The 26,522-nt window shown below is 41.2% G+C and overlaps 1 protein-coding gene across 3 annotated transcripts in view; it reads right to left on the reverse strand.

Annotated features, from left to right (window-relative positions):
* GRIA1 (glutamate ionotropic receptor AMPA type subunit 1) overlaps nt 1-26,522 on the reverse strand; it is a 323,009-nt gene that overhangs the window by 76,985 nt on the left and 219,502 nt on the right. For all 3 annotated transcript variants that reach the window (XM_032259814.1, XM_032259816.1, XM_032259815.1), the window contains exon 11: nt 20,935-21,305. In XM_032259814.1, coding sequence (XP_032115705.1) covers nt 20,935-21,305 — 371 coding nt within the window. The remainder of the gene's footprint in view (nt 1-20,934; nt 21,306-26,522) is intronic.

Raw genomic sequence — 26,522 nt, forward strand, 5'->3', positions numbered from 1 at the left:
ACAGTATTAAAGAGATATCAAGAATACACAATGGAATAGTTTCTTCAATAAATGAAATAAAATTGAACTCTTATTTAGTACCACACATAAAAAATCAGCTGAAGATAAGTTAGACTTAAATGTAAGACCAGAAACTGTAAAACTCCTAGAAGAAAATGTAGAGCAAAAGCTTTTTGACATTGGTCTTGGCAATAATTTTTTGAATATGGCGTCAAAATACAAGTAGAAAAAGCACAAATTAACAAGCAAGTCTACATCAAACTAAAAAGTTTCCATACATCAAAGGAAGCAATCAAAATGAAAAGGCAATCCATGGAATTGGAGAAAATATTTGCAAACCATATACACAATGAGGGGTTAATGCTCAAAACATATAAGACACTCTTATAACTCAATAGCAAAAATATCTCCAAATAACCTAGTTATTTGGAGACTATAGCAAAGAAACTGAATAACTATTTTTCCAAAAAAGACATAAAAGTAGCCAATGTGTATACTAAAAGGTGCTCAACATTACTAGTCAACAGGGAAATGCAAATCGAAAGCAGAGTGAGAGATCCCCTCACACTCCTTAGAGTGGTTATTATCAAAAAGTCAAAGATGACAAGCATTGGTGAAGATGTGAAGAAAACAGAATTCTTACATATTGTTGGTGGGAATGTAAATTGCAATAGCCATTACAGCAAATAATGTGAAGGGCCCTCAAAAAATTAAAAATAAAACTACCATACACTCCAGCAATCCCACTTTTGGGCACATATCTAAAGAAAATAAAACCAGCATCTCAAAAAGATATATGCTCATGTTAATTGCAGCATTATTCACAATAGCCAAGATACAGTAACAACTTAAGTATTCATGAATGGATGTACGAAAATGAAAGTGTGGTATATATATTCAGCCTTAAAAAAGAAGTAAATCCTACCATTTGTGACAGCATGGTTGAACCTGGAGGGAACTGTAAGTGAAATAAACCAGACACAGAAAGACAAATTCCACATGTTCCCACTTATACATGTGGAATCTCAAAAAGTCAAAATTATAGGGAGAGGGTAGAAGGGTGGTTATCAAGGGTCAGGGAATAGGGAAAATAAGAAGATGCTGGTCAAAGAGTATTAACTTGAAGTTACAAGACGAATAATAAGTTGTGGATACCTAAGGCGTAGCATAGAAACTATAGTAAATAGTAATGCATTGTATACTTGAAATGTGCTCCAAGAATAGATAGTAAATGTTCTCACCTCATTCCCCACCACACGATAACTATGTGAAGTGATGGACATGTTAACTAGCTTAATTATGGATGATAATTATTTCACAACGTACACATATATCAAAACAGCATGTTGTATACCTTAAATATATACAATTTTCATTTGTCAATTGTACCTCAATAAAGTTAGGGAAAACAAATGGGCTCTGCCTTTGGGAAAAGAGAAAGATTGTGGAATTACAGACAATGTGGTAGAATTAGTAAAAATACATGAAAAACACATGGGAGTCCTGAAGGCAGGAGCTACAGACTGTCTTAGCAGGTGGAGCTGAGGAGATCAGGAAAGTCTCCCCTGAGAAAGTGAAATCTGAGCTGAATTGTGGAGAATAAGTATATTAGACCATAATGGTGGGGTGGAATAGACTCTCCAGGCAAAAGAACAGAGAGGAGAAAACTCAAAAAGGAACCAGGAGTTTGGAATGGAACAGATCACAAGAGGACAGAATATGGGAGAAAAAGATGAAGATGAGATGAGAGGGGGGCGGGGGAAGCTGACAAGGCCAAAATTTGAGGGACTTTGAAGGATACATTAATAGGTTTAGACTTTATCCTTCAGGGTTGGGGAAGAAATGATGGAGTCTGATCAAGGGAGTTAAAGGGCTTAGATCTGAGGCATACAGAGAAGACTTCAGGAAGAGAGCCTAGAAGCAGGAAGGATTCTCACTTAAACCTGGTCTCTACGTAATCTAACCTGATGACTGATAAAGCCATATGTGCTAGTTACCTTGGCATCTAAACCCTGAAATGATTAAAGCCAGGTCACATTGCTTGGCTCACTTGGCTTAATCAGAGCAGTTGCCTTCTGACATAAGAGGAGAAAATGAATTATGCCATTGAAATATGGGGGGGTTGCATCAGTTGCTTCCCTCTCCTAACTGCCTGGAAACTAATCTGGGACGTTATGAACTCCATTTTAGATTAACGCAACAATCTGTTGCCTACAGCTTTACTTTCAAGGCTGCTCAATGACACCAGATTAAACAGCTCAAAAGAAAATTTTCAGTCCACCATTCTTTTATTGGGAACTTACTTATTTATCCTTTATTTTCTGTATAACATTCAGTCCTCTGCCTAGTTTTCAAAACCCTTTATAATTTAACCCCACCTTCGTATTTTATTGTTACTCTCTTTCTCAGGCCTTGTTTACTTCATCCGACCATGATTATTCTTATTTTTCCATTTTTGCACACGCTGCTAAACTTTTCTCATGCCTACCTTTGTAAAAATGTACTGTTACATGTCAATAAAAATACTATTTATTTAGACATTTATTTGTTTACTTATTCACTAGCTCAACACACATTCATCAAGGCTCTGTGGGAGGTGCTGGAGTTATTGGAGTGGGCAAGGCAGCAAGGTCCTTACCTTCATGGAGTTTAGCATCAGCCTTGAGCTTTGTTATTTGTTATTTGAAATGCTCTCCTTGGACCAGCAGCCTCATCTGAGAGCTTGTTAGAAATAAAAAATCTTATCCCTCACCCCAGAACTATGGAACTAGAATATGCATTTTAACAAGATCCAGAGGTGCTGTAAATACACAATAAAGTTTCAGAAGCAATGTGTGGGAGACAGGTGTTGAACAAGCAACCGTAATAGCATATAAAGACTGCTATGACGCTGCACGAACAGGGATAAGAGAGCTGGCACGACATTGTTAAATGTTCAATTATTTAATGAGCATTTTTTTATTCGATTAAGTAAACAACAACTCTGTGCATGTGTATGTTCACACATGACATTTCCTTAAGAATCCATCACTCACCTAGTTCAGTCCTGAGTCCACTGCAGGTACCTAACACATATTTTTGCTAACACTGATTGATTAAGTTGTTTACAGAAGCGCTCAAACAAATTTGAGGGTTTTAGAGGTTTCAACAAATGATGGAATTGTTCAATTTTTGCTGGTACAGTTTTGATTTATTGAGTTGGGGGTTTTCATTTTGCTGCAACAGAAAGGAAATGTTGTTTATTCTTTTCAAAGCCGTATCATTTCACCACAGTTGACATAAACAGGGGTGGAAAATTCATAAGATGAAATGGAACCAAATTTTGCACAGAAAAATTTTTGCTCTGTGGTTCAAGGCTATGGATGAGTTTGCTTTTTCTGTGAATTTGCAGAGAGCTGGATGATTCATGATTTAGCCAATACTTCTAATTTAACTGCCCCAAAACAATCTTTACTTTGTAATACCCTTAGATTCAACTGGCTAAAAAACTCACTACTTAACATCAACTTTTCTACTTTTTCATCTCTTATGATATGCCTGTGCAACCCACAGCTTTTCTTACACACTGAGTTGAGACTATGGGTCAATAAAAGCAACAATGTTTTTAGTGCAAGACAAATTCCTTTTTGTCCCATCGCTGCCTTGTATCTCATTTGAAATGCAATTTCTTCTTTTAGGTTAATTTAAATGAAAGATAATTAATTATTCTTTGCCTTTTCTCTGGCACTCCCTAGAGTTTTGCATGTTCCAAGTTTGGCTGCTAAAGGATTCTTTTCTATCCGCAAGTATCCTGATCCTGAGCTTTACCCATCACTTTTAGGTGTAAAACTGTCCAGAAAAATCACTAACATAGTCTGTTATTGATTTCTTCCAGACCCTTGAGAAAAGTCACAATCATTGGTAATCCAACAGAATCATAGTATCTCACGGTTGCAAAACACTGCAGACATTATCTCATAGGAGCCTCTATGTGAAGAGAAACCCTTCTACACTGCATACTCCATGGGATCATCTGCTTCCATCTCAGAACTAGTTATCAATAACTATTATAAAGCTAAGTAGTTAAGATAGGGTAAAATCCTGGCAAAGATAGGCAACTATGTCAACAGAACAGAATCAAGAGTCCAGACACAGACCTGCATGTATTTGGTAACTGGTTTATGTGAAAGGGGTATACAGTAGGAAGAAAGGATGGCCTTAAATCATGCAAGTTCAATAGGATATCTATGTACCAAGAAACAAACAAACAAAAAAAACCCTTGACGCCCCATCTCTCACGTATCTATAGAACACATAGATCTAAAAGTAAAAGGTAAAGCTGAAACTTTCAGAAGAAACTAAAAGAATATTGTTATGACTTTGAGGTAGGTAAAAACTTCTTAAGCAAGACACAAAAAGTACCAGCCATAAAGAAAAAGAATCTTGCTAAACTGGACTACATTAAAGTTATGTATTTCTGTTCAACATGACACACTGCCAAGACAGTGAAAAGATAAGCCACAGAGAATAGGGGAAGATATTAACAATACATACAAATAAAAAAGGACTGATGTTAAGGCTATGTGAAGAATAATTGTACAACAATAAGAAAAGAATAGATAACCTAACAGAAAAGTGACCAAGAGACTTACAATGGTTGTTTATAAGAGAGAATAGCTACCCAAATGGCCAACAAATATAAAAGAAGTACAAGCCGCCAGGAAATGCAAATTAAAACCATAAAGTGCTCCTACAACTCATCTACTTGCTAAAATGAAAAAGGCGAATGTGGAGCAACTGGAACTCATATACATTGCTGATGAGACTAAATCTGTACAGCTACTTCTGAAAACAGTTTGGTAGAATCTACAATAGGAAAATATATATAACTTGACCCAGGAATTCCACTTCTAGTTATACATCCAACAGAAATACACATACCAAAAGACTTTTACAAGAATCTTCACAGCAGCCCTATTTATAATGGCCTTACACTGGGAACAACCCAAATGTTCATCTGGAAAGAATGAATAAATAAATTGTGGTATATCCACAAAATGGAATACTATAAAATAATGAGATTGAATGAACTACAACTATATGTGATACATGGATGAAGGTCACATGTAATATTGGGCAAAAAGAGCCAGATGCAAAAAATAGATACGATATGATTCTATTTAGTAGATTCAAAAACATCTCAATTCATAAAACCGATATATGGCATCAGAAATCAGGGGACTGGTTACTCTTGTCATGGGAGGAGTGTGAAGAAGGAGACAAAAAGAATTGCCCAAGATTTTTGATATCATCTATTTCTTAATTTAGTGCTGATTACACAGGCGTTTACAAGGATAATTTTTCTAAAAATTAATTGGGCTGTATATTTATAATTTGTGCCTTACTTATTTGTGTATTATATCTTAATAGCATTTATAAAAATAAAATAAATTGTTGTCAAATGGGGAATATATGGGGAAACCTCACTCTTACCTATACCTTTGTTTGCTCAACATGTTATTTTAAATTTAAGAGGAAAGAGTCCATTGAGTAAAAAAAGAGGTTGAAGTTAAATAAAAACAAGCATTATCATAAATATGAATCTGCTCCAAGTAAGAAAATTCCTTTTTCCCTCTCTGAGTTTAGTTGTAACATACATGGTAAAATGTAAGAGCCCTTAGCTTACTAGGGAAGCCTGATATATTTTCTTCTGGTTTAACCATGTGTCTCCCACCCCTTTCTCCCACCCCAGTAAGATGGAGATGAGGTCTGACCTTCTACCAATGTCCACCTTGCCCATCTGGGTCATCCATGGATGGTACTTGGGTCTGAGGATACACCTGAACTTTGTCAGTTCACTGTTTCATGTATGTTAGTCTTGTCTTCCCAGACTATACACATTATAAAAGCAAAGACATGGTGTTCCTTATTTCTATGTATTTTTCATGATACTAAGGAGAATATGGAACTGACGACAGGGGCTCAGGAAATACCTTCTATTGTAGAATGCTAGATGATTCAAGCTGTGAAACCTGAGGCCTCAGAAGAAAAGTGACTTGCCCACTGGCACATGGCCACAGTTGCATCGTCTGACTTCTGTCCTTGTCCACCAAGGCTCTCTGCATAGCCCTCATAAGGAAACACACACCATGCCCCATTCATTCTTTTCCTCTTGGCCTTACTTCTCAAATGGATAGGCAAAGGCATAGCAACTCAATGTTGCTAACTTTAATTGTTCTGTCCTGCTGACTACACTGAGTGAACATTGCCTAAACATGGAGACTCTGGGCTGTGGGATGGAGGAGCAGTATAGATAGTCGCAAAAAGACAGAGGCAGTGACTGGGACTATTTTAGTGTTCAGACCTGTTGAAGGGTTTCCTGTGGCAAAATAAGAAGGCACCAAGCACTAGTGCTCCTCGTGTCTCTTCATTTGCCTCCAAGGATTATGATGTTGTTCAAGGTCCTACATGACCTGAAAGCTGTTGAAGTCTAAATGTTAGTCTTACAAAATTGCTTATTGCTTGTTAACAGTCACTTGAGCTATTTTCAACAAAAGTGCTTCATCCAATCCTGGATCATAAAATGCTCAATACTAACTTTACTGGCTATGTGAACTTCCTCCACCTTGGTTTCCCAAAGTATAATATGAGATGATGAGATAAGAAACTATATGTATTTTAAGATCCTATTCTATAGACTCATTAAGGATCTAATATTTTGATTAATTAGCTTAAAAATAATCACTGGTGTCTATTGTGAACACAAAATATTAATAAGCACTGACTACATGGAATATTAATAATCATTGACTATAAATGTCATATAGTTCTCTATTTGGGGGGAGAGAGAGAGAACATGCCTTTTATTGAGCACTTATTACATGTCAGCACCATGCTAAGTCCTTTAAATACTTTACGCTATTTAATCTTCATAATGATTCCAAAGGTATAATCTTTATTTTACATACAATGTGTGACAGATTGTATTTTCCAAAGATGGTCACAGCACCCCTACCCCCTCCATTCCACATCTTCTTACAATGCAAAGCTGACCCTTCTCTAACTGTGAAACCTGGAATCTGTGTTCCTTCTCTTTTAATCTGGTTGGGGTTGTTACTGTGGCAGATGTCACACTATGTCACTTTTGAGGATAGATTATGAAAGCTGATACAGCCTCTGCCTGCTTCTTTTTGGGACACTTGTTCTTGGAACCCAGCCATTGTGCTGTGAGGAAGCCCACGGAGGAGCCAGGAGATGGCACGTGTAGGTGTTTAGGCCAAAAGCCTTGGCTGCCAGACACGTAAAGGAAGGAATGAGCCCTCAGATGATTCCTTACCCCAGCTGTCACGTCATTCACAGCCTTCTAGATTTTCCATCCAAGACCCCAGATACAAGCAGATACAAGTCATCCTATGGTGCCCCTTTTTAAATTTCCTGACCCATGAAATCCATGAGCTTTATAAAATGGCTGTTATTCTTTGTCATGAGTTTGGGGTGGTTTGTTATACAGCAATAGTGGTAGAGACTCTGACATGCAAACCAGAATCACACAGAAAATTAGTGTAAGAGGCGGAACTAAACCAAGACCTAACGCCAGAACCCATGCTCTTAGCTGCTCTGTTGAGAAAGTTCCGCATATTTACAATTCCTGTAAAGCCAATATCCGTCACTCTGAGATGTTAAAAAAAAAAAAAATGATCCTAATGCTGACCTCAAAGAAACAAAACCAGGTGCCCAGGAGTGCAGGAATGGACTTGTGGACAGTCTGGTTTGGTAGGGAAGGGTCACTGCCAGGGAAATGAGTAACACTAGCAAAGTTGACAGGTGCGTGGATCCAGTTCCTATCTAAGAACTGAGCTGAGAAAGAACTCTGGGATGGGATGAGTGATGCTGCCAATATCCTCCAGTCACAACACTGCATCTGGCAGCCTTTCTCCTCCTGCTGGAAACAGCCTCTGGACTTTCTTCTGGCCGGAGGTAGGCCAGCAGCACAGCCAGAAAAGGAGACGCCTGTCAGTGAGTCTCAGAAAGCTCTTAGCAGAGAATAAATGATTGGTGGGGGCCAGGGTCAGGGTGGAAAGGAAATGAGGTGATTAACATAATGGAAGGGAAAAAAGATTTTTGAGTCTCTGGTATGTACTAGGTACTAGGGCTCTGTTTGCTCATGTATTCTTATAATGATCCTGTGATATTGGTATGAATGACCTTTTTTTTCAAATTTGAGGAAACTGAGGCTCAATGGTGACCTTATTGGCTCAAGTCTGAAAGCTTAGTAGCTGGTGGAGTTAGGATCCAAACGCAGGTCTGTTGGTCTAATGGGATCCTTGGCCTGAAAACAGTCATCTCCCCTTCTTTGCTTGACTCATCCCCCTGACCCCTTTGTCTTACGGGTATACCAGTAGTTCCTCCTATAAGTCTTGCTCAATCACTTGGGACCAGCACAAGTTTCTCCTTTTCCATAAGCCAGCCCAGATCATTTTAGTCCTCAGTGATCTTTCTCTCTTCTCTACCTATTGACTATTAATCCCACTTTTGGGAATTATTCAAATGCATATTTTGCTTTATTATCTACTTTGGTTCTTCTACTGCGTCACAAACTTAGAGGTCTGAACTCCTTTCTTGCTTTTTTAAATCTGCCATAATCCTTAGTTAGCCTTGTGCTTAATGCAAAGTTTAGATCTCAGGTGGTGCTCAATTTAGAACACTGGAGTGATGACTCCTCTCTTGTATCTTGTATCTGTAGATATACATGCCCGCAGTAGCCAGAACCAAAACAAAGCAAACTCCCTCTCTACTGATTCTTTTTTCCATTCCCAAAATGAGACATAAAAGGGAAAATGAATCCCAAGGGTGTCCCCAATCAGGAAGACATTTTTCTAATAGTCCCTTCTACCTGCCACTCAGGAGATAAATAGCTTGGCAGCAGCAGTGGCCAGTGGGTCCACAAGCGCCCAGCCAGGACCCTTTGAATTCCAGAAGTTAGAATGTGGCTGGCAAAATTCCATCCATAGTGGACTAAGTCTTAACAACCATCAACAAAGGTGCTCCACAGGAAGTTGTGAGCTGCTTCCTGGAGCTTTTCCTAACGGCAGCTGAAGAATTGGTCCAACATTACCTATTTTACATTCTGTTTTCTCTTTCTTTCTTTCTTCCTCCCTCCCTCCTTTCTTTTCCTTCCCCTTCCTTCCTTCCTTCCTTCCTTCCTTCCTTCCTCCCTCCCTCCCTCCCTCCCTTCCTTCTTTCTCTTTCTTTCTGTCTCTCTTTCTTTCTTTCCTTCCTTCCTTCCTTCTTTCCTTCCTTCCTTTCTTCTTCTTTCTTCTTTCTTCTTTCTTCTTTCTTCTTTCTTCCTTTCTTCCTTTCTTTCTTTCTTTCTTTCTTTCTTTCTTTCTTTCTTTCTTTCTTTCTTTCCTTTCTTTCTTTTCTTTCTTTCTTCTTTCTTTCTTTTTCTTTCTTCTCTCTTTCTTCTTTCTTCCTTCCTTCTTCTTTCTTTCTTTTCTTTCTTTCTTTTTTTCTTTCTTTTTCTTCCTTTCTTTCTCTCTTTCTTTATTTCTTTCCTTATTTTTAAGGGTCTTGATCTGTTGTGAGTGCAGTGGCACTATCTCAGCTCACTGCAACATCCGCCCCCTGGGTTCAAGCAATTCTCTTGCCTTAGCCTCCCGAGTAGCTGGGACTACCGGCTAATTTTTTATGTTTTAGTAGAGACGGAGTTTCACCATGTTGGCCAGGATGGTCTCAATTGCTTGACCTCGTGATCCTCCCGCCTCAGCCTCCCAAAGTGCTGGGATTACAAGCATGAGCCACTGTGCCTGGCTCACCCTGTGTGTTTCTAAGGTGACACTTTAATAACCTCCTAGCAGGGTACAGGGCCCCAAAGTCATGGTATTGGGTTTATTACTAAGCTTAGTGAGCTCTGAGTCCTTGGCCAATAAATACCTAGAAAGGATCTTGATTGACAGGTACCATGGCTCAACCCACCTTGTTGAGCTATGGTAGTCGTCAGTCAAGATCCTCCCTAGGTATTCATTGGTATCGGCTCCTTCCTTACACGTCTCCCTATCTGCTTCAGTGTCTTTGCACATGATCGTCCCCCAGCAGGGATTCCCTCCTCATTTCTCTTTGCTTCTGTAGAAAAATCTTATTTCATTTTTTAAAGCACCATTCAATGCTTCCCAGAAGTCTCTGTTCACCTTAGCCCACACTAATTTTTCCTTTCTCTGAAAAACTCTACCACTGATTCTATGAACTACGTGTAACAAAGGGTTTTGTGCAGCCCTTGGTTACACATTCCCCTAGTTCCTGTGTTCCAGGGAGGCAGCATGGGGCAGTGAAAAGAGCCTATAATTTGGATCAGCAGGACCATAACCCACGACTTCCTGATACTGTGACCCTGAAGATCTCTACAAAGTAGCACAGCCATTCTTTTTCATCCTCCTCACCAGCTGCGTCCTGCTCCTTTGAATGATGGGCTGGCATTTCTTTCCCCAGCTTTCTACTGATGGACACTAAGCCATCTCCTGCTTTTTGAAACAGTGAAATAAATGTCTTTATGCACACATCTTATCACATTTGCACGACCATTTCCATAGGATAAATGGAATTTACCCATAGAATAAATAGATTCCAGATCTTTCTCACAGTCACAATTTTAAGGTCATTTCTGATTCTATTTCCTCATTTTATCCCCATTTATCCTTCCTACTTAAAGTGCTACAGTTAACAACACGCCCTCTCCAGCTTTGGCTGTGACTATGGTGTGTCCCACAGTCCCTTCCCAGCTGAAGCTGACTTTCCAAAGTGGCATCAGTTACATTTTTGCTCTTATCTCTCTCTCACCATCTCCCTCACTCCAGCTGGACAGGCTGCACCTAATCTTGGTGGGGGAAAAATGTACTGCTGGTTGCTCACCTCTGCTCCCTCAGGAGACAGCTCTTAAAGACAAAGATACTGTTAGAAATAATAAAAATTTAATAACGATTCAAAGAAAGGCCCATTAAAAAAATCAGAGCTAGGGAGCCCTATAAAGGCTCCCCACCCACTTTTAAAAAAAATTATAACAATCCCTGGGAGCCCTAAGGGACCTTCAGAAGATTTATGCTCTTGAAAGACAGCTGTGTGTCAAGGATAAATCTTGGTGTCAGACTCAGACAGACACAGATTATGATCTCAGCCCTGCTGGGTACCCACATGCAGGTGAATTAATCTCTCTGCGTCCCCGTTTTCTCATCACAAAATGGTGTTGATACACCAGGCAGAGTTGTCAAGAAGATTAGCAGTAACATGATCTAACACTTATCAGAGTGCCTGACACATAGTAGGTATAAGACACGAAAGAAAGAAAATTTTCCTACTATTTTTTTTAGCAAAGAGATCAGAGCTTTCCTGAATAGTGGGGTAGCTGGCAACATTAGGATGACAAGGTAACTTTATTTTCTGATTCCTTTAATATCTTTATCTCCAGTTCTTCCCACTTCTTCTCCAAATCCATTCAGAGACCGTGACTGAGTTGTCCTCTGTTGCACAGGTAGTTAGTGACAGCTAGAAATTCTTTCCATTAGCTGATTTTCTCTTCATTAAATGAAAAATAGGACATAGTCGTTAGAAAGCTACTGTGAAGATGGACATTCAACAGACATATGTTGAGTATTTAGAATACACAACCTCTCATGTCAGGTTTTGAATGAGTTGTAGAAGTGAGTTCCTCAGCCTCAATAAGGAACAGACATGGTAACTATAGTGCAGGGCTGAAGATTTAAGATACCCTCAGAGAGGTGTAGGTGACAGCAACAATGGCAACAGCAGCAATCACAACAGCATGTACTGTGTGTCACCCCTGTGCAAGGCAAATGCTTTCCACGAATCACGTCATTTTATCCTCAAAATACCTCATTTGAGGTAGATCTTATTATTTTTCCTTTTTCCAGAAGAGGAAACTGGGTGTGGGAAAGCATTTTCCCAAGCTTACACAACTAGAAAGTGGTAGAGTCAGAATTCAATTCCAGCCAATCCTGCTACAGAGTTCAAGCTTGTAACTATGACTGTAAAGCACAGATTCAGGGCAGTAATTGGGGTTGGCTGGGGGAGAGTGAGAAGGCAACATTTACAAATGGGGAAGGAGTGGAGCAGGAGAGGTGGGAAAGGTCACTCCAAGCAGAGGGAACAGCAAAGGCATAATGAGAGTGTGGAGCTGGGGAGACAGAATGAAGCACAACTTAGCTTGGCTGGAGCCTTGGCTAAGCTGGGAATTGTAAGGCGGTGAGCCTTAGAAGGGGAGTTAGGGACATTCTAGAGTCCATCTTACTCCCATTTTGAAGCAGAGAAAGTGAGGAAGCAGAGGAAGAGAAAATGACTTATCCAGTGGGTTAGTAGTAGCTGAGATTGAGCTTCTTTTCAAGCTCCTTTACCACCTCCTCCATCCCTTGTGACAACAGCTGGTCCTACTTCTGCCTTTGGGTGGGACTCCACTCTGCTTTAGCCAGCTCTGTGCCTCCTTATTTTGAGGACATTTCTCTTTAAGCAACTAGATGCAAACAGTGCCTGTCATCAGTTAGGTGTGTGGTTTCTGTGTTAGTGTCCTTGACACCGTTTATTTTCTGCTGGGTATCTTGGACTTAATTCACCTATTATCTTCATTGGACATAGCTAAAGGTAAAAGCATATGTAAGTGGTGCAGCAAAAATGATTCATTCACCACAGTTGGATGGTGGTACCTAACTCATATTCAGAACCATCAGGCTCCCCGTAGGGGTTTCAGCATACTTTCCTCATCAATTCAATTAATTATGCTTTCATTTTTTTTCTGTCTAGAATTCAGTACTTCTCAGCAGATGAACAATTGGGTTTCTTGGTCACAGATGCTATATTTCCAGTGAGGTTTAACAACAGAAAAAATCAAGAGGTCTTCTCTGGGAAAATGTGCAACCTACGAAGAGGTAGCTAGCCATAAATAGGTTTCTCTGGATACAGAAATGTAGGGATTGTCTTTCTTCTAGTGCAGTCACCACTTATGGCCTGAATTTTCCAAAGTATATGAAAGGAAAGAAAAACACAGCAATCAGACTTCATACTTGGAATCAAAAATGGAGGGGAAAAGGAGAAAAATTCCCTTAAAGATATTTACAAATAAGATACGCCAAGTGTGTCTAAATGCAGTAAGTACATAGAATGGTGGTTTTATTCCTCATCATTCTTTTAGGGCTCTCAAACTGGTGGCGCACAAGCTGAATCTATGCATGTTTTTGTTTGGTCTGCACAGGGTTCCCATGGCAATGACTGTCCAGAGCTGAGGTGGGGGCTGTGCTCTCTAGCTGACACATGCATGTGCAGTTCACGACAGCCCCCGGCTGACTTCTACTCTTATGTTACTGAACTTACACTAATTATCTGTGTGATTTTGGCTATGTGCCTTCCCCTCCTTGTAGCCCAGAATCCTCGCCTATCAAATTGGGATGACAGTGTTAATCACATCTTTATTTTGTTTATTGCCTGCCTCTTCTCTCTGGAATACAAGCTCCAGGAGAGCAGGAGCGTTTGTCTGCTTTGTTCTGTGATGTCTCTCACAGTACCCTGAACAATGTTTGTCAAATAACGTTTCTAAAGAAACACTTGATGAATAAACAAATGAATAATTGGTCCTAAACATCCATTTCAGCTCTGGGAAAAACTTTCTGAAAATTTGCCTATTGTGATTTTGGAGAAAAAAAAAATCTCTCCCTCAATTAAACTGTTCAAAGTCTAAACTTCCAGAACAATCTAGAGAGAGCAATTACGCTTCTCCCTTGCTGATGGCTAGAACTGCTGGCTGAGACACAGAAAATGATGGTTTCATTAGCATATCCAGTGAAGGCTTTTATTCTCCTGTCACCGCACTCATTTTAACACTTCCATGCTGCTTTTGGAGCTTGTGAAACTTCTACTCATCTTCTCAAAGGTCTGTAAAACTGCTCAGCAGCAGAGCCTGGTTCTGGGTCTTACCACCAGGTAGCGGAATATTAAAATGGAAAAGGTAGGAGCCATTGATCTGGAGTTCCACACCCCATCCCCCATGATGGGGGCCACCCCCACGCAGTCCATGCACACATCGCACCTGCCGTGACTGCAGAACCACGTCACCTGGGCCTGTTCCTTTGTGTTTGTGTTGCTTGCTAATGGAGAGGAAAAAAAAGTCAAGGGATAACTACCCTGGCGAAACCCTTGGTGAAGTCCTCCTGCTGGCTTAGGTCATCGGGGCAGCCAGGCCCCTGACTTAAAGGCCACAGTCAACCCACCTGTGCAAAGAGCCTCATTCACCCAGCAAGTAACATACTATAGGGTAGTGAGCCAGGCAGACCCTGGCCTCCATGTTTACGGCTTTTGATTGGCATCATTTCTAGCTGCACTATGGGCCTTGATTTCTGTAAGCTGACTTCCCTGCACAGCATCCTAGATCAATGACTTCCAAACTTTAATGCCCATCAACCTTGGGGCAGAAGTGGGTGGGGAGGCTTGTGAAACATATAGAACTTTCTCTCCAACTGTAAAGTTTCAAGTTCTAGAGAGCTGAAGTGAAGTCTGAGAACCTGCATTTGGACAAACATCCCAGGTGACTCTGATGCAGAGGGTCTCAGCAGAAACCCCCCTTCTTGGTCTCAAGACCCAGGTTATCTAGCGCACATTTCCGGCCCATCATTTTTGACACATCCTTGTGACACATTTCCTTGTAGAGATGAACCTGTGGTCCAAGTGAGGTTTGCATTTTCAAAATGAGAAATGTTGCACAATTTCCGGCTCCTTTCATCAACTTGCTTCAATATTTACTCTCAGATTCTTTCTGTTCCCCACAATACTCCAATGACATCAAGATGAGCAAGAGAAATGGGTTTGCACAGCTTTTGCTGGGAGGGGAGGACAGAGAGCAGGAGGTGGAAAGGGGAAGGTTTCTCATGAACTTTCAGTGCTAGCGGCACACTGGTTGCCATGGAACTTGTGTGTGAATGCAAAGGTCAGGCTGTCATTGGTTATTGGCTTGGGCTGTCCTCCATCTTCGCATGGTGAGTCAGTTAAAAGGCCCTCAACGAGTAAATTAGTGGAGGGGAGGTTATGATATCTGGCTCCAGGAGATCTCCAAAGCACCATCACTCCCCCACCTGAGACTTCTTCTCCTGAGAGTAATTACCTCCACCAGGTGGACACAATTATTACACATTCCAATACAGTCTATGATCAAGAATAAAAGAGAGAATTCTGGAAGCTAAATTTATAATTTCCCATTATCCTCTATTCCCCGGCACCCTCTAACCTCCTTTCTCCTTACTAAGGTCTCCTGAACCCAGAAAAATATTGATGCCACGGAGAAGCCACTGGAGAAGTGGGGCCACGGGTGTAATAAGCTGAAGAAACTGACTCTCAGTTCATCTGAAGGCAATGGAGCCTTGGGCTGAGACTGCGTGGTAGGGTGGCACTGGATTGGGCACCAACTAGCCATAGGTTCGCCTGAGTGATCTTAGAAAAAATGTCTTTTCTCCCCTCTCTGGCCTCAGTTTCCTCATGTGTAACATGGGGTGGGAAAACTAGAGCATCCTATTGATCCTGCTCAGAGCTAATGGTCCCTAGCACTGTGGTTCCATGTTTTGCAAATGCTTTCCTCCTCTTGGACTCACCCTTGAATCCCCCCCTCCTCATCCTTATAGATCCAATCCATCAGCAAGAATTGTCAATTCTAGCCTCAGAGTGAACTATAAATCCATGTCGATGACCATCATTATAATTTCCATCACTGTAATTTCCCCAGGATGCCTGTGAGAGCCTCTTGCTTGGTCCCTCTGCTTCCACTCTGGACTCTTCTCTGCCCCAGTTCATTTTCCTCATAGCTCCGCAGAGAGGTATTTTAGCAAGCAAATCAATCCTTTCCTCACTTAAAACCCTCCAATGGCCTTCCAGTGCATTTAATGTAAAACATCAAACTTATACTGTGATCACAGGGCCCTGCAACGGACCTCTGCCTCTTCCTCCAATAGTATCTCAAAATCCTGTTCTCTTCATTCACTGTAGGCCAGATACACTGGTCATTCCTCCAGTCCTTGAGAGCACTAAACTCTTTTCCACCTGGGAACCTTTGCACATGGCTATTTATGTCCCTTAGCTCTATACAAGTCTAGCTGCTTCTTACCCATTAGCTCCTCAGAGAAACCTTCTCAGAACACTCTAAATAAGGCTTGTTTAATTCTACTTCTTGTATTATCTATTGCAGAAGCAGGTTCATTTTATTCATAGCACATCCTAACTTACATATTCATGATTGTTTGTTTAATGTCTCTTATATCACTAGCTCCTTGAAGCAAAGGCTCCTGCCCCTTACACTCCATCATCAATATATCTTCATATCCTCAGCATCCAGAACCATGCCCTGCACATCGTAGGCAGTTAGCAATATCTGGTGAATAAATAAATGATCTTGACCACACAAATGGGGAAATGGACCAGAAAAGAAAGTTGAGGGAACTAAAGATAAATTTTGTCTGTGATGATTTTTTATTCCTTCTTTAACATGCTCTTTCTCAAAATCTAAAATGTCTATTAAAAATAGGTCTTTGGAGGGCACAGTAGCTCGTGTCTGTAATCTCAGCACTTCAGGAGGCAGAGGTAGGCAGATCACTTGGGTTCAAGAGTTCAAGACCAGCCTGGGCAGCATAGGGAAACTTCATCTCCACAAAAAATACAAAAATTAGCTAGGCGTGGTGGTGTGTGAGTGTAGTTCCAGCTACCCGAGAGGCTGAGCTGGGATGATGGCTTGAGCCAAGAAGGTCAAGGCTGCTAAAGACTGAGCTGAGATTGTACCATTATACTCCAGCCTGGGTGACTGAGTGAAAAAAAAAAAAGTTTTTTTAGACAAGAATCAGGTCTAAAAGTGAATTTATGGGTCCCTTTTTAATCTCACCATCAACCTAATTAATAAAATAAATTTTAATCTATGATTATAGCTGAAGTGATTTTTAACTTTCACTGTTAACTATTTTAACAGTGAAAATAGGTGATACAAAACCAATTTATTGAATATACATCTCACAGGGTGGGTGGAGGAGTCTTTAAAGCATTTCAGTAGCATTCGCTGGCATACATCATTGACTGTGCTAATTCTGGATTAGTTTTATCTATTCATGGTGCTAGCACAGAAAACATTGACTTTAGGCACAGTGGCCAATACTGCCAGGTGATTCCCCCAATATCGATTCCTACCCTGCCTACTCTAGAGGCTGGAAAAACTAAATTCTTGCCTTCTCAGCCGCTCTTGCCACTAGAAATAATCATGGCCACTGTCCTGGCCAATGAGAAAGAAGCAGACATCTGTGTGTGGTGGAGAGTATTTTGTTAAGCTTTTGTTCTTCTGATCCAAAAGACAGAAATAGAAGGCAACACTTTTTTTTTCCTTCATGCTGTTTGAACATGGACACAATATTTGGGAGCTGCCATCTTGTGAACAAGAAGAAAAGGCCACGATAATTGCAGAACAGCCAATCTGGATTTCACCAGGCCACAAGCCACTACCTGCTACCACTTTTCTTATTTGTGAGAAGGATACCCCTCTTTACTGGGTTATCTTTACCATTTCACTGTGGTCAGGTTTTATTGTTATTTGCAGACAACTACACTTGGCCACATTTTGTTGGTTTTTTTGGTTACTGGACATTAACATGAACTTGGAAGAGATTAGAAAGAGTTAAAGCTACTTGTGGATAAGTGCAGATATATGTGATTCAGATGAAACTTATTTCTAAATTAGTAAGGGTTTATGATATTTTCTTTAAATAAGCAGCAAGAACAGTTAGTTGAAGCTCATTTGGAAGGATGTTTGATGAATTCCAGCTCTAAAAGCCCCTTCTACTATAGCACCCAGAGTTACCCAGAGTGTCTAACATAGTGCTGTGCATATCAGACGGTCATGAAACTTACTGACTTCATCAGGAAATACATAAACAACAACACAAAAGTTTCTGTTGGTGTTTTCATTGTCTTCCTTTTGATCAATGTCTTAGCATCCTTGTCTTTTTGTCTGGTTTAAGGTAAGATGAAGTATATGTCTCTTCTCTTCTACATAATTTCCAAGAAACATTTTGATACATTCTCACTCTTAAGGAGATTTTACAGGCTCCTAGCTCTGGGATTGACCAAGGTTAGCTTGATAAAAACAAGTCCATCTCAAGTGGATCAAAGTCCTAACTTACTCTGGCAGTTCACTCTTGTATCTGTCAGACCTTTCAGCCAAAGTCACCAACCCTTCCTCCTAGTTCCTATGAGGAGGAGCCTCAGGAATCCAGATATTGCTGGTCTCTGGAGTAAAACACTGGCAATTTTTGCTTTGTTCATAGACTTCCCAAGAAGAAGGTACTAGGCTTTCAAATCAGTGAGAACAGTGGCATCGTTTCTTCCAGTGAAGTTTAGATAAAATCCAATTTAAAAAAATCAATAACATAATAAAAAATAGCATCCAGTTATAATGCTTTCTGTCTGAAGGCTGCATACTGTGTTACAGATACATATCAATTTCTTTTAAACTTTCCAACAGCATTTGGGGTAGGAACTGTTGTTTCCATTTTATTAATGAAAAACAGGCACAGAATGGAATTGTTTTATTAGAATCAGGGAGGGGGGACGCTGGGTATGTTATTCAGTCTCACCTTCACCTCAATGTCAACTCCTATGATACCCTAGTGGAACCCTCAGAAATCCAGAAAGCAGAGTTTGAAAATCCTCTTGCAGCTAGAAGTCACAAACTCAAACACCTTCCATGGCCAGCTGAGTAACACAGGAACAAAGAAGGTCAGGTTGGGGCTGGGGTGAACCATGAATGCGTGAACCCATTCAAGAGGGCAGCTCATTCAGTTTTTGACAACCATTGCCAAATTCCGTACAGATTAAACAAAACATGCCTGACAGAGGATTCAGTTTAGGGACCACAAGGCTGAAACATCTGGAGGCATGGTGGGGAGAAGGAAAACACACCCTAAGATCACACCATAAAGGTGCTGTGAAGAGACAAGATGCTCACTGATGAAATAAATAAAGGCAAAAAAACAAGTTCATGGGTCTTTTCTGACACACGCATGTTGTGATGGCCCTACATTATAATGACTAGTTAGGAATTGCTTCTTCCCACTGTTTATCCACTGGCCCGATTTATTTTTAAGCAAGCCCTTCCCCTGCTTGGTTCTGTCTACTCTTCACCATGTGTTTGCCAGTATTGGCCAAGCAGCCAGTCTCACACCTCCTCTCCCACGCGCCCCCCACCCCCCAGTCTTCTTATTTAAAGAAAAACAAGATTATAATGAACGATAAGAATTTCTAAGTTATACAGCAGGCAAAATAAGTCCTGAGGGAAGTTTGCTAGAAAGATTTTACTCCATTGCCGCTTAGGAATATCAATCCTCATTGACACTGAAATGCAAAACGTAGACAGTTGGTAAAGCTGCCTCCAGCACACACCTGCGAGACCTTGATATTATGCACTTATGCCTCCAGATCTATCCATGGAGGCCAAATTCTGAGCCATGACTCCCTGTAGGCTTTTGGAATTTGGTGATCTAAGAGAGTGCTTACTGGAAAAACAGTTCATAGACATTAAGCAACTGTAAAAGGAAACAGAGTCAGTGCTTATTCATCAGGCAAATTGGTGGGGATTTGTGGTATGAACCTCCAGAATATAGTCAGAAGAACATTGCACATAAAGACAGGAGGGCAATAAATGTGGGACTTGGTCTAGACTGGCAGCTTTCCAACCCTTCCCCATTCTCTCCTGTCCACACTTTCTCCTTTCTTAGCTTCAGTCACTATTTTTTTCAAAATAAATTGTATTCACAAGTCCAGTATATAAAACAGACAAAAATGGAGGTATGGAGCTATTCTGATTCGATGTGGGGGACTGAAACCCAACTGATTTGGTTACCTGAGTACTTTCAATGTGATAGCTGAGGCACCTCTGAGAAATTTCTTTTCTTTTCTTTTTGAGATGGAGTCTCACTTTGTCCCCCAGTCTGGAGTGCAGTGGCACGATGTTGGCTCACTGCAACCTTTGCCTCCTGGGTTCAAGTGGGATTGACTTGTATGCCTCAACCTCCTGAGTAGCTAGGATTACAAGTGCCTGCCACCATACCTGGCTAATTATTTTGTGTGTTTTTACTAGAAACGGGGTTTCACCATGTTGGCCAGGCTGGTCTCGAACTCCTGATCTCAAGTGATCCATCTGCCTCGGCCTCTCAAAGTGAAATTCCATTTTTTTAATCACAAGAAACAAATTTGCATCATCACTGGAACTAGATTATTTCCAGGGTCTTTCTCAGAACCAAAGAAAATGAAAACCTTTTTCTCTTTAAGATGAAGAAGCCAACATCTGCTAGGATGAGGTGACTTTCCGAGGGCCACATAAAGAGCCCATGTGCTACAGTCAGTGTTAGAACTCACTCATAATCTAGCGCTCTTTCCACCATGCAGAAGTAGTAAAGGACAGTGTTCTGAACCTCAACTCACTTGCCTACTAGCTGTGTAACATTGGCAAGATAGTCAACATTTCTGTGGTTCCTCATTTGTAAAAGAGACATAATGGGAGTACCACCTTATGTTCCTGTAAGGACTCAATGAGAAAGGCATGCACAGGACTCAGAACCTTGCTTGGCATTTGGTAGGTGCTCTGTAAGTGTTAGCTGTACCACACAATGCTCCCTTCCTTCCTCTGTACCTTTCGGCTACAACATATCAGTCATAATTATGCCTATTAATCTTGACAGAGCGCATCAAGCAGACAGCAGACAGAGATGGCCCAGCCAGAGGATGATCCAGATAATCCACAGCATGCAATGGACAGTTGACTGTAGAGAACAGTTGAAAAACTGAATACAATGGAGCCTGGAAATAATTCACCTCTTTAATTTCTAGTATTTTTTTTTAAACCATAGCATTAGGCAAAGGGGTTGAGAAGGGCTGACTGACCTGGGAGAAATGTCACATCCTTGCTGCATGAAGGCTCCCAGGGAGAACCACAAACTGTTGAATATCCCAAACTCGTTGGACTGGTCACTGGTTGTCTGGTCCCGTCCTTCCTCAAACTCTTCACTGTGCCATTCATAGGGACTGAAGCGGCTGACCAGGAAGAGGACGACACTCACTCCAATGTAGGCAAAAACAATGCACATCCAAATCTCATAAGCCAAAGGATCAAGGAAGGAGAAGACGCCTGGCTTGGATTTCTGTGGTTTTTTAATCATGATGGAGATCCCCAAACTCATAAATGGTTTGGAGAAATCTATAACTTCTTCCCGGACCAAAGTGATAGTTAAGGGAGCCACAGCCACATCTGCTCTCTGAAAAGAAAAGAAAAGAAGAAAAGAAAAGAAAAGAAAAGAAAAGAAAAGAAAAGAAAAGAAAAGAAAAAAGAAAAGAAAAGAAAAGAAAAAAATGCCGGTGAGCTCAGCAGCCCTTTTTGTTCTCTTGTTTGTCTTCCTATTGTGACTATTCTTTTGTGTCTGAAAGGATATGAAAGACCCTTCGAAGTTCAACCCCTTCTACTCTATAAAATATTTATGATGAATGGATGATCAGCTCAATATCTTACGAGATATTTTCTAATTATTTGACAGTTCTAAATGTTAGAGGCATCTTCCTCATACTACAAGAAGGAACCTGTTGTGATATCTGTTGTTTTTGCCGGTCCAGCAGCCCCACCCCCTTCCTCTGGTAGGAGAACCATTCCTGCCTCACTCTCAGTCGTGCAGGTTGGAATGGGGCTGATCACTCTGGCTACATGGGGAAGCGGGTGACCCCGGTCCTGGCCAATCCACGTACTTCACTCTCCTGGGATGGAGAATAATTCATTCAGGGATGACACAGGACTCAAATGGGTTTAGTAAGAATTAGTCCTGAGAGCCAGAGCTGAGAGATGTAGAGGATGACCCTTAATGTCATAATTTAGGCCACTGTAAATTCAGGGACTACCCTGGATTCCCTAGGAACTCGTATCAATACATCCTTCTGTATTGACACAGAGGAATCTAAGAACATGAGCCAATGCTTCAGTTTGCCTAAGCCAGTTTGAATTGGGTTTCTTTTCCCTGAAAGCAAGATAGTCCTGAATAAAGGCAAATTTAACTCAATAGACATTTATTGAACACTTATTATGTCCAATCTCCAGGCTGAAAGTTGTAGGTAGACTATGGTCCCCACACTTAGGAAATTACAAGTTAGTAGGAGATATTCCACACAATTTTGCATTCTACAAGGTGGAAGGGATATATGTTATCCAATATATATAGAGTGCTACTGGGAGGTATTCATTCTGGCTGCGGAGATAAGGGACAGCATTATGGAAGAGTGGCATATAAAGTGGGCATTGAAAGATGGGTAGGTTTTTGACAGGTTGCTCTGGCACAGAACAGCATTCCAGGAGGAGGGAACCATGGGAATAACAGCCTGTGATGAAAAGGTAAAGTAGCATTGCACCCATTTTATTCTTCAGGAAGAAACCTAAGAAATACATAGATAATAGAGTTTTTAAATTTCAAATCCAGAATGCAGATAAACATAAAAATGTTGCAAGAAATATTCATCCTGAGGCACCCAGCACATGGAATCACCAGCCATGCCTTGCTCTCCTGTCTTTCCTACCTCTCTCTAATGGCACAAGCACTGGAATCTATTCAATAGAAATCTACTGCTTCTGTTGGCCCAAGACCAAGAGATCCTGGAAACCTAAGAGGATTTCCATGGACAGATGTCATAGCATTCATTTCTGAGACGAGAGACATGCCTATGCAGGTCTGTTCAAGGCAAATGGCTTTCTCTTATGCTGTACAGAAGCCCAGATGTGAAGCTGGTGACAGACGCTGTGCAGATCAGCGCCCTGCCCACCCACCACCTGGCTGTTGCTTAGAGAGTTCCTCTGGTTATTTTCATTGTCTGGGATTATTTAGAAGGTGCTTTAAGTGGAATAGAAAGCCTGACTTCAGAATGAACTAAGTTCTCACTTATAGAAAGAAACTTTCCATTAATCAATGTGAAGTCAGGTGTAAATTTCATAGTAATTCTGGTTTTTTTTTCCTTAATTCCCACTGCATAAATCTTGATAATTTTTACAACACAAGATAGTACAGGGGAGAAGTATTTACTTTTTCCCTGTAACCTCACAGAAAAAGAATGGGAAAGAAAAGTGATGGAAATGACTTGGAGGGATTGACCACAAGTTATCCAAAAGGGAGGTAGATGAAGACGACTAGCTCTGAAAGGGGTAAATAATATTTCATGGATTTGTTTGATGCTTCCTAATGTGATATAATAAGAGATCATAGACTGGAAAATCACTGATACATAAATATGTATTTTGAGACAGGGTCTTGGTCTGTTGCTCAGGCTGGAGTACAGTGGTGTGATCTAGGCTCACTGCAACCTCTGTCTCCTGGGTTCAAGCAATGATCATGCCTCGGCCTCCTGAGTAGCTGGGATTACAGGCATGTGCCACAATGCCCAGCTAATTTTTGTATTTTTAGAAGAGGTTTTGCCATGTTGCCCAGGCTGGTCTCAAACTCCTGGCCTTAAGTGATCTGCCTGCCTTGGCCTCCCAAAGTGCTAGGATTATAGGTGTGAGCCACCACGCCCGGCCTGTTCCATACTGCCTTAATGCTTAGTTCATTTTGTAGTTCAAAAATTCGTTCAGTAGAACATTATTTCTGGAAGGATGGTTAATAACATGAAAATAAACACGTTTGGGGCAGGACTTCCCAGAACCATTAGAGGACCACAGTGTACTGAGAATTTCCGAGCGGATTAAGTAGAATGTGGCATTTCCAGGATTATTTGGCTATGGGTCATTCATCTTCCTAAGCATCAAGAGGTACCCATGCATGTAGGATACACACATACTGGGAGATGCTAAGTTCAGCTACTTCATTTTACAGATAAGAAACTCAGATCTAGAGAGGAAAGATGGTTTGTGCAAAGCAGGAGAATTTCAGCTTGGTTAATATTGACTGAGAGGCCTTAGAAGTTGATTTCCACCACCAATAACTGAGGTTATCACTGGAGCTTCACAGGGTAGTGGAGGGCAGAGTGGATCTCAGAGCGGGCTGCCCTTCTCTGCAGCTGGCTGATTGTGTAGCCTCAAATGAAACAGTTGTCTTTTTTGATATCAATTTCTTCTTTTTAAAAACAGGCAAAATAATTCTTGTTTTACCAATTTCACAGGCTTGTTTTGTGAGGGTCAAGATAATTCAAAATACAGGAGAGTACTATAAAGCGTGAGGACAAAAAATTATTTTCTTAAACTGACATCTTGGGACAATGGCTCTCCAACTTGAGCGTGCAGCAGAATCACCAGGAGGGCTTTTAAAGACACACACGCCAGAGTTTCTAGATTCAGTGGGCCTGGGGTGAGATGTGGGAATTTGCATTTCTAATAGGTTCCCAGGTGATACTAATGCTGCTGGTCCAGAGACCACAGCTGTAGAATCACTGACCTAGGAGATCCCAAAACAAAATGTGTGACATCTAGAAACTATCCTGGGAAAACAGCATGTAGTTTTTATATGGCAGAAAAAAGCAAGAAGTGAATAAAACTATCAGAAGTGGAGATCTGCTTTAAGTCGGGCACTGCATAGATGAATATTCCCCATCACGGTGTTTAGTAAAGAATTCACGTTGTTTCACAGGGTTGGCCCAGAGAAGTCATGCAGCCAGCAAGTTGGCAGAGTTGGAACTCAGATCCAGGTGTCTGTCTGCAAAGCTCACTCTTCACCAAGACAAAGGACAGACAGGAAAGACAGCTGTGAAGGAGGCACCAAGATACACCAAGTGAGGAGCAGAAAATTCCTTTGTAGCATATGGCATCTGCAAGTGCAGACATTTGCTGTTCTCTCGGTTAATATTGGCTTTACCGCTTAGCATTTGGATGGTGTGATTTCCACGGAGGCAGTATGTCCCAGTGTTGGGTACAAAAGCCCGAGCTGCATGTTCTGACTCTGCTTTCACTAGCTGCGTTTCATTTGCCAAATTATCTAACCTACAGGGCCCCAGTGTCCTCATCTATAAAATGTAAACAATAATCTTACCCACCTCATGGAGTTGATACGTAGAGTAAATGAAAGAATGTGAGTGAAGTGTTTAGCATAGCACCTGGGGCACGCTATGTGATGAAATGTGGCTACTCTCATTGTTGATGAGAACAAGAGGGAAAAGAAGATAAGAGAGACCCAGATTGACTGAGTTATTTAAAAAGGTACAGAAAGAATAAATTTGGAGGCCTCCAAATGAATTTTTCCTGATCTCTCCTGTGGTTGGTGTTTGAGGGATATTTCTCCAAATCACTCGGTTCTCCCCCAAGGGTACAGAAAAGGAAAGCCAACCTAAAAAGAAAGGCTCAGCATCTGACTGGGGCCATCACAGAGTCTTCAGAATACAGTTTTTACTGGGAAGAGGGCCAGGCCTGATAGGGAGGAGGCTATTGGGGCAGGGCTGGCTGCTGGGGCACCCATTGATAACTCCAGCTGGCCTGAGCCCTGCTGTGCCAGTGACTCACCACTGGCTGTGTTGGATACTGGGTGTCATCCTGGCATTGTTCTACCCACATTGCAGACTTTTTACCAAGCAAACCACTTACATGAGGTGAAGGTGAAGATAAATGCTGGAGAAGGTGAAAAGTGCACAGCAGTTGCCATGGGGATGACCTTAAGAGCTTGATGGGAGTTCCCATGGAAACCAGCCTACAGATACAGCATGTACCATCCAGGTCTCTACCTTTTGTCCCTGGAGTTTCCCAAACTGAGAGGCAGTAAAGGGAATAAGAAAGGAGAGAAGCGGATCCCATTCCCCAACTCAATAACCACCTTCACAGGTCCCTGAGGAAGATTTCCTTTATTCTTTTTCTTCTTTGAATTCCCTTTGTATGTCTCTCATGGCCATCATGACTCCTCTTGCCCTGATAGGAAACAAGATTTATCATCCCCCTTTATCATAAGGACAATGGCTACTTGTCCTTATCAGCACTTAACATCGACCCGGGGCTTGGCACATGCTTTATTTTCTCTGAGTGAAGCTGTGGTGGTCCCTTTCCTGCACAAGGCAGCTGGAGGCTTCTTCCATTGCCTTTTGGTGTCTCTCTACTCAAATACCTTCATGATCTCCCAATGCCCACTGAAATTCACACTCTTCCTCTTGTTATTTTTTACTAAAACGTATCCCCCACTACTCTTCAAACCAAGTCCACAGCAAAAACCATGTGTTTTCTCATTCTCCTCTCACACCTTATTTCCACCACCATCCTATTGTTTATGCTTTAAAAATTCCTGGGCTGCTTTTCTCTCGTCCGTTTTTAATTTTTTATTTTTTGAGACAAAGGTACACTTCTGTTGCCCAGGCTGCAGTGCAATGGCACGAGATCTTGCCTCACTGCAACCTCCACCTCCTGGGTTCAAGCGATTCTCCCTCAGCCTCCCAAGTAGCTGGGTTTATACCATGCCCAGCTAATTTTTGTATTTTTAGTAGAGACGGGGTTTCACTGTGCTGGCCAGGCTAGTCTCAAACTCCTGACCTCA

The sequence above is a fragment of the Sapajus apella genome, unplaced genomic scaffold (genome assembly GCF_009761245.1).
Source record: "Sapajus apella isolate SASKATOON/1434 unplaced genomic scaffold, GSC_monkey_1.0 scaffold112, whole genome shotgun sequence".
NCBI classification, from domain to species: domain Eukaryota; kingdom Metazoa; phylum Chordata; class Mammalia; order Primates; family Cebidae; genus Sapajus; species Sapajus apella.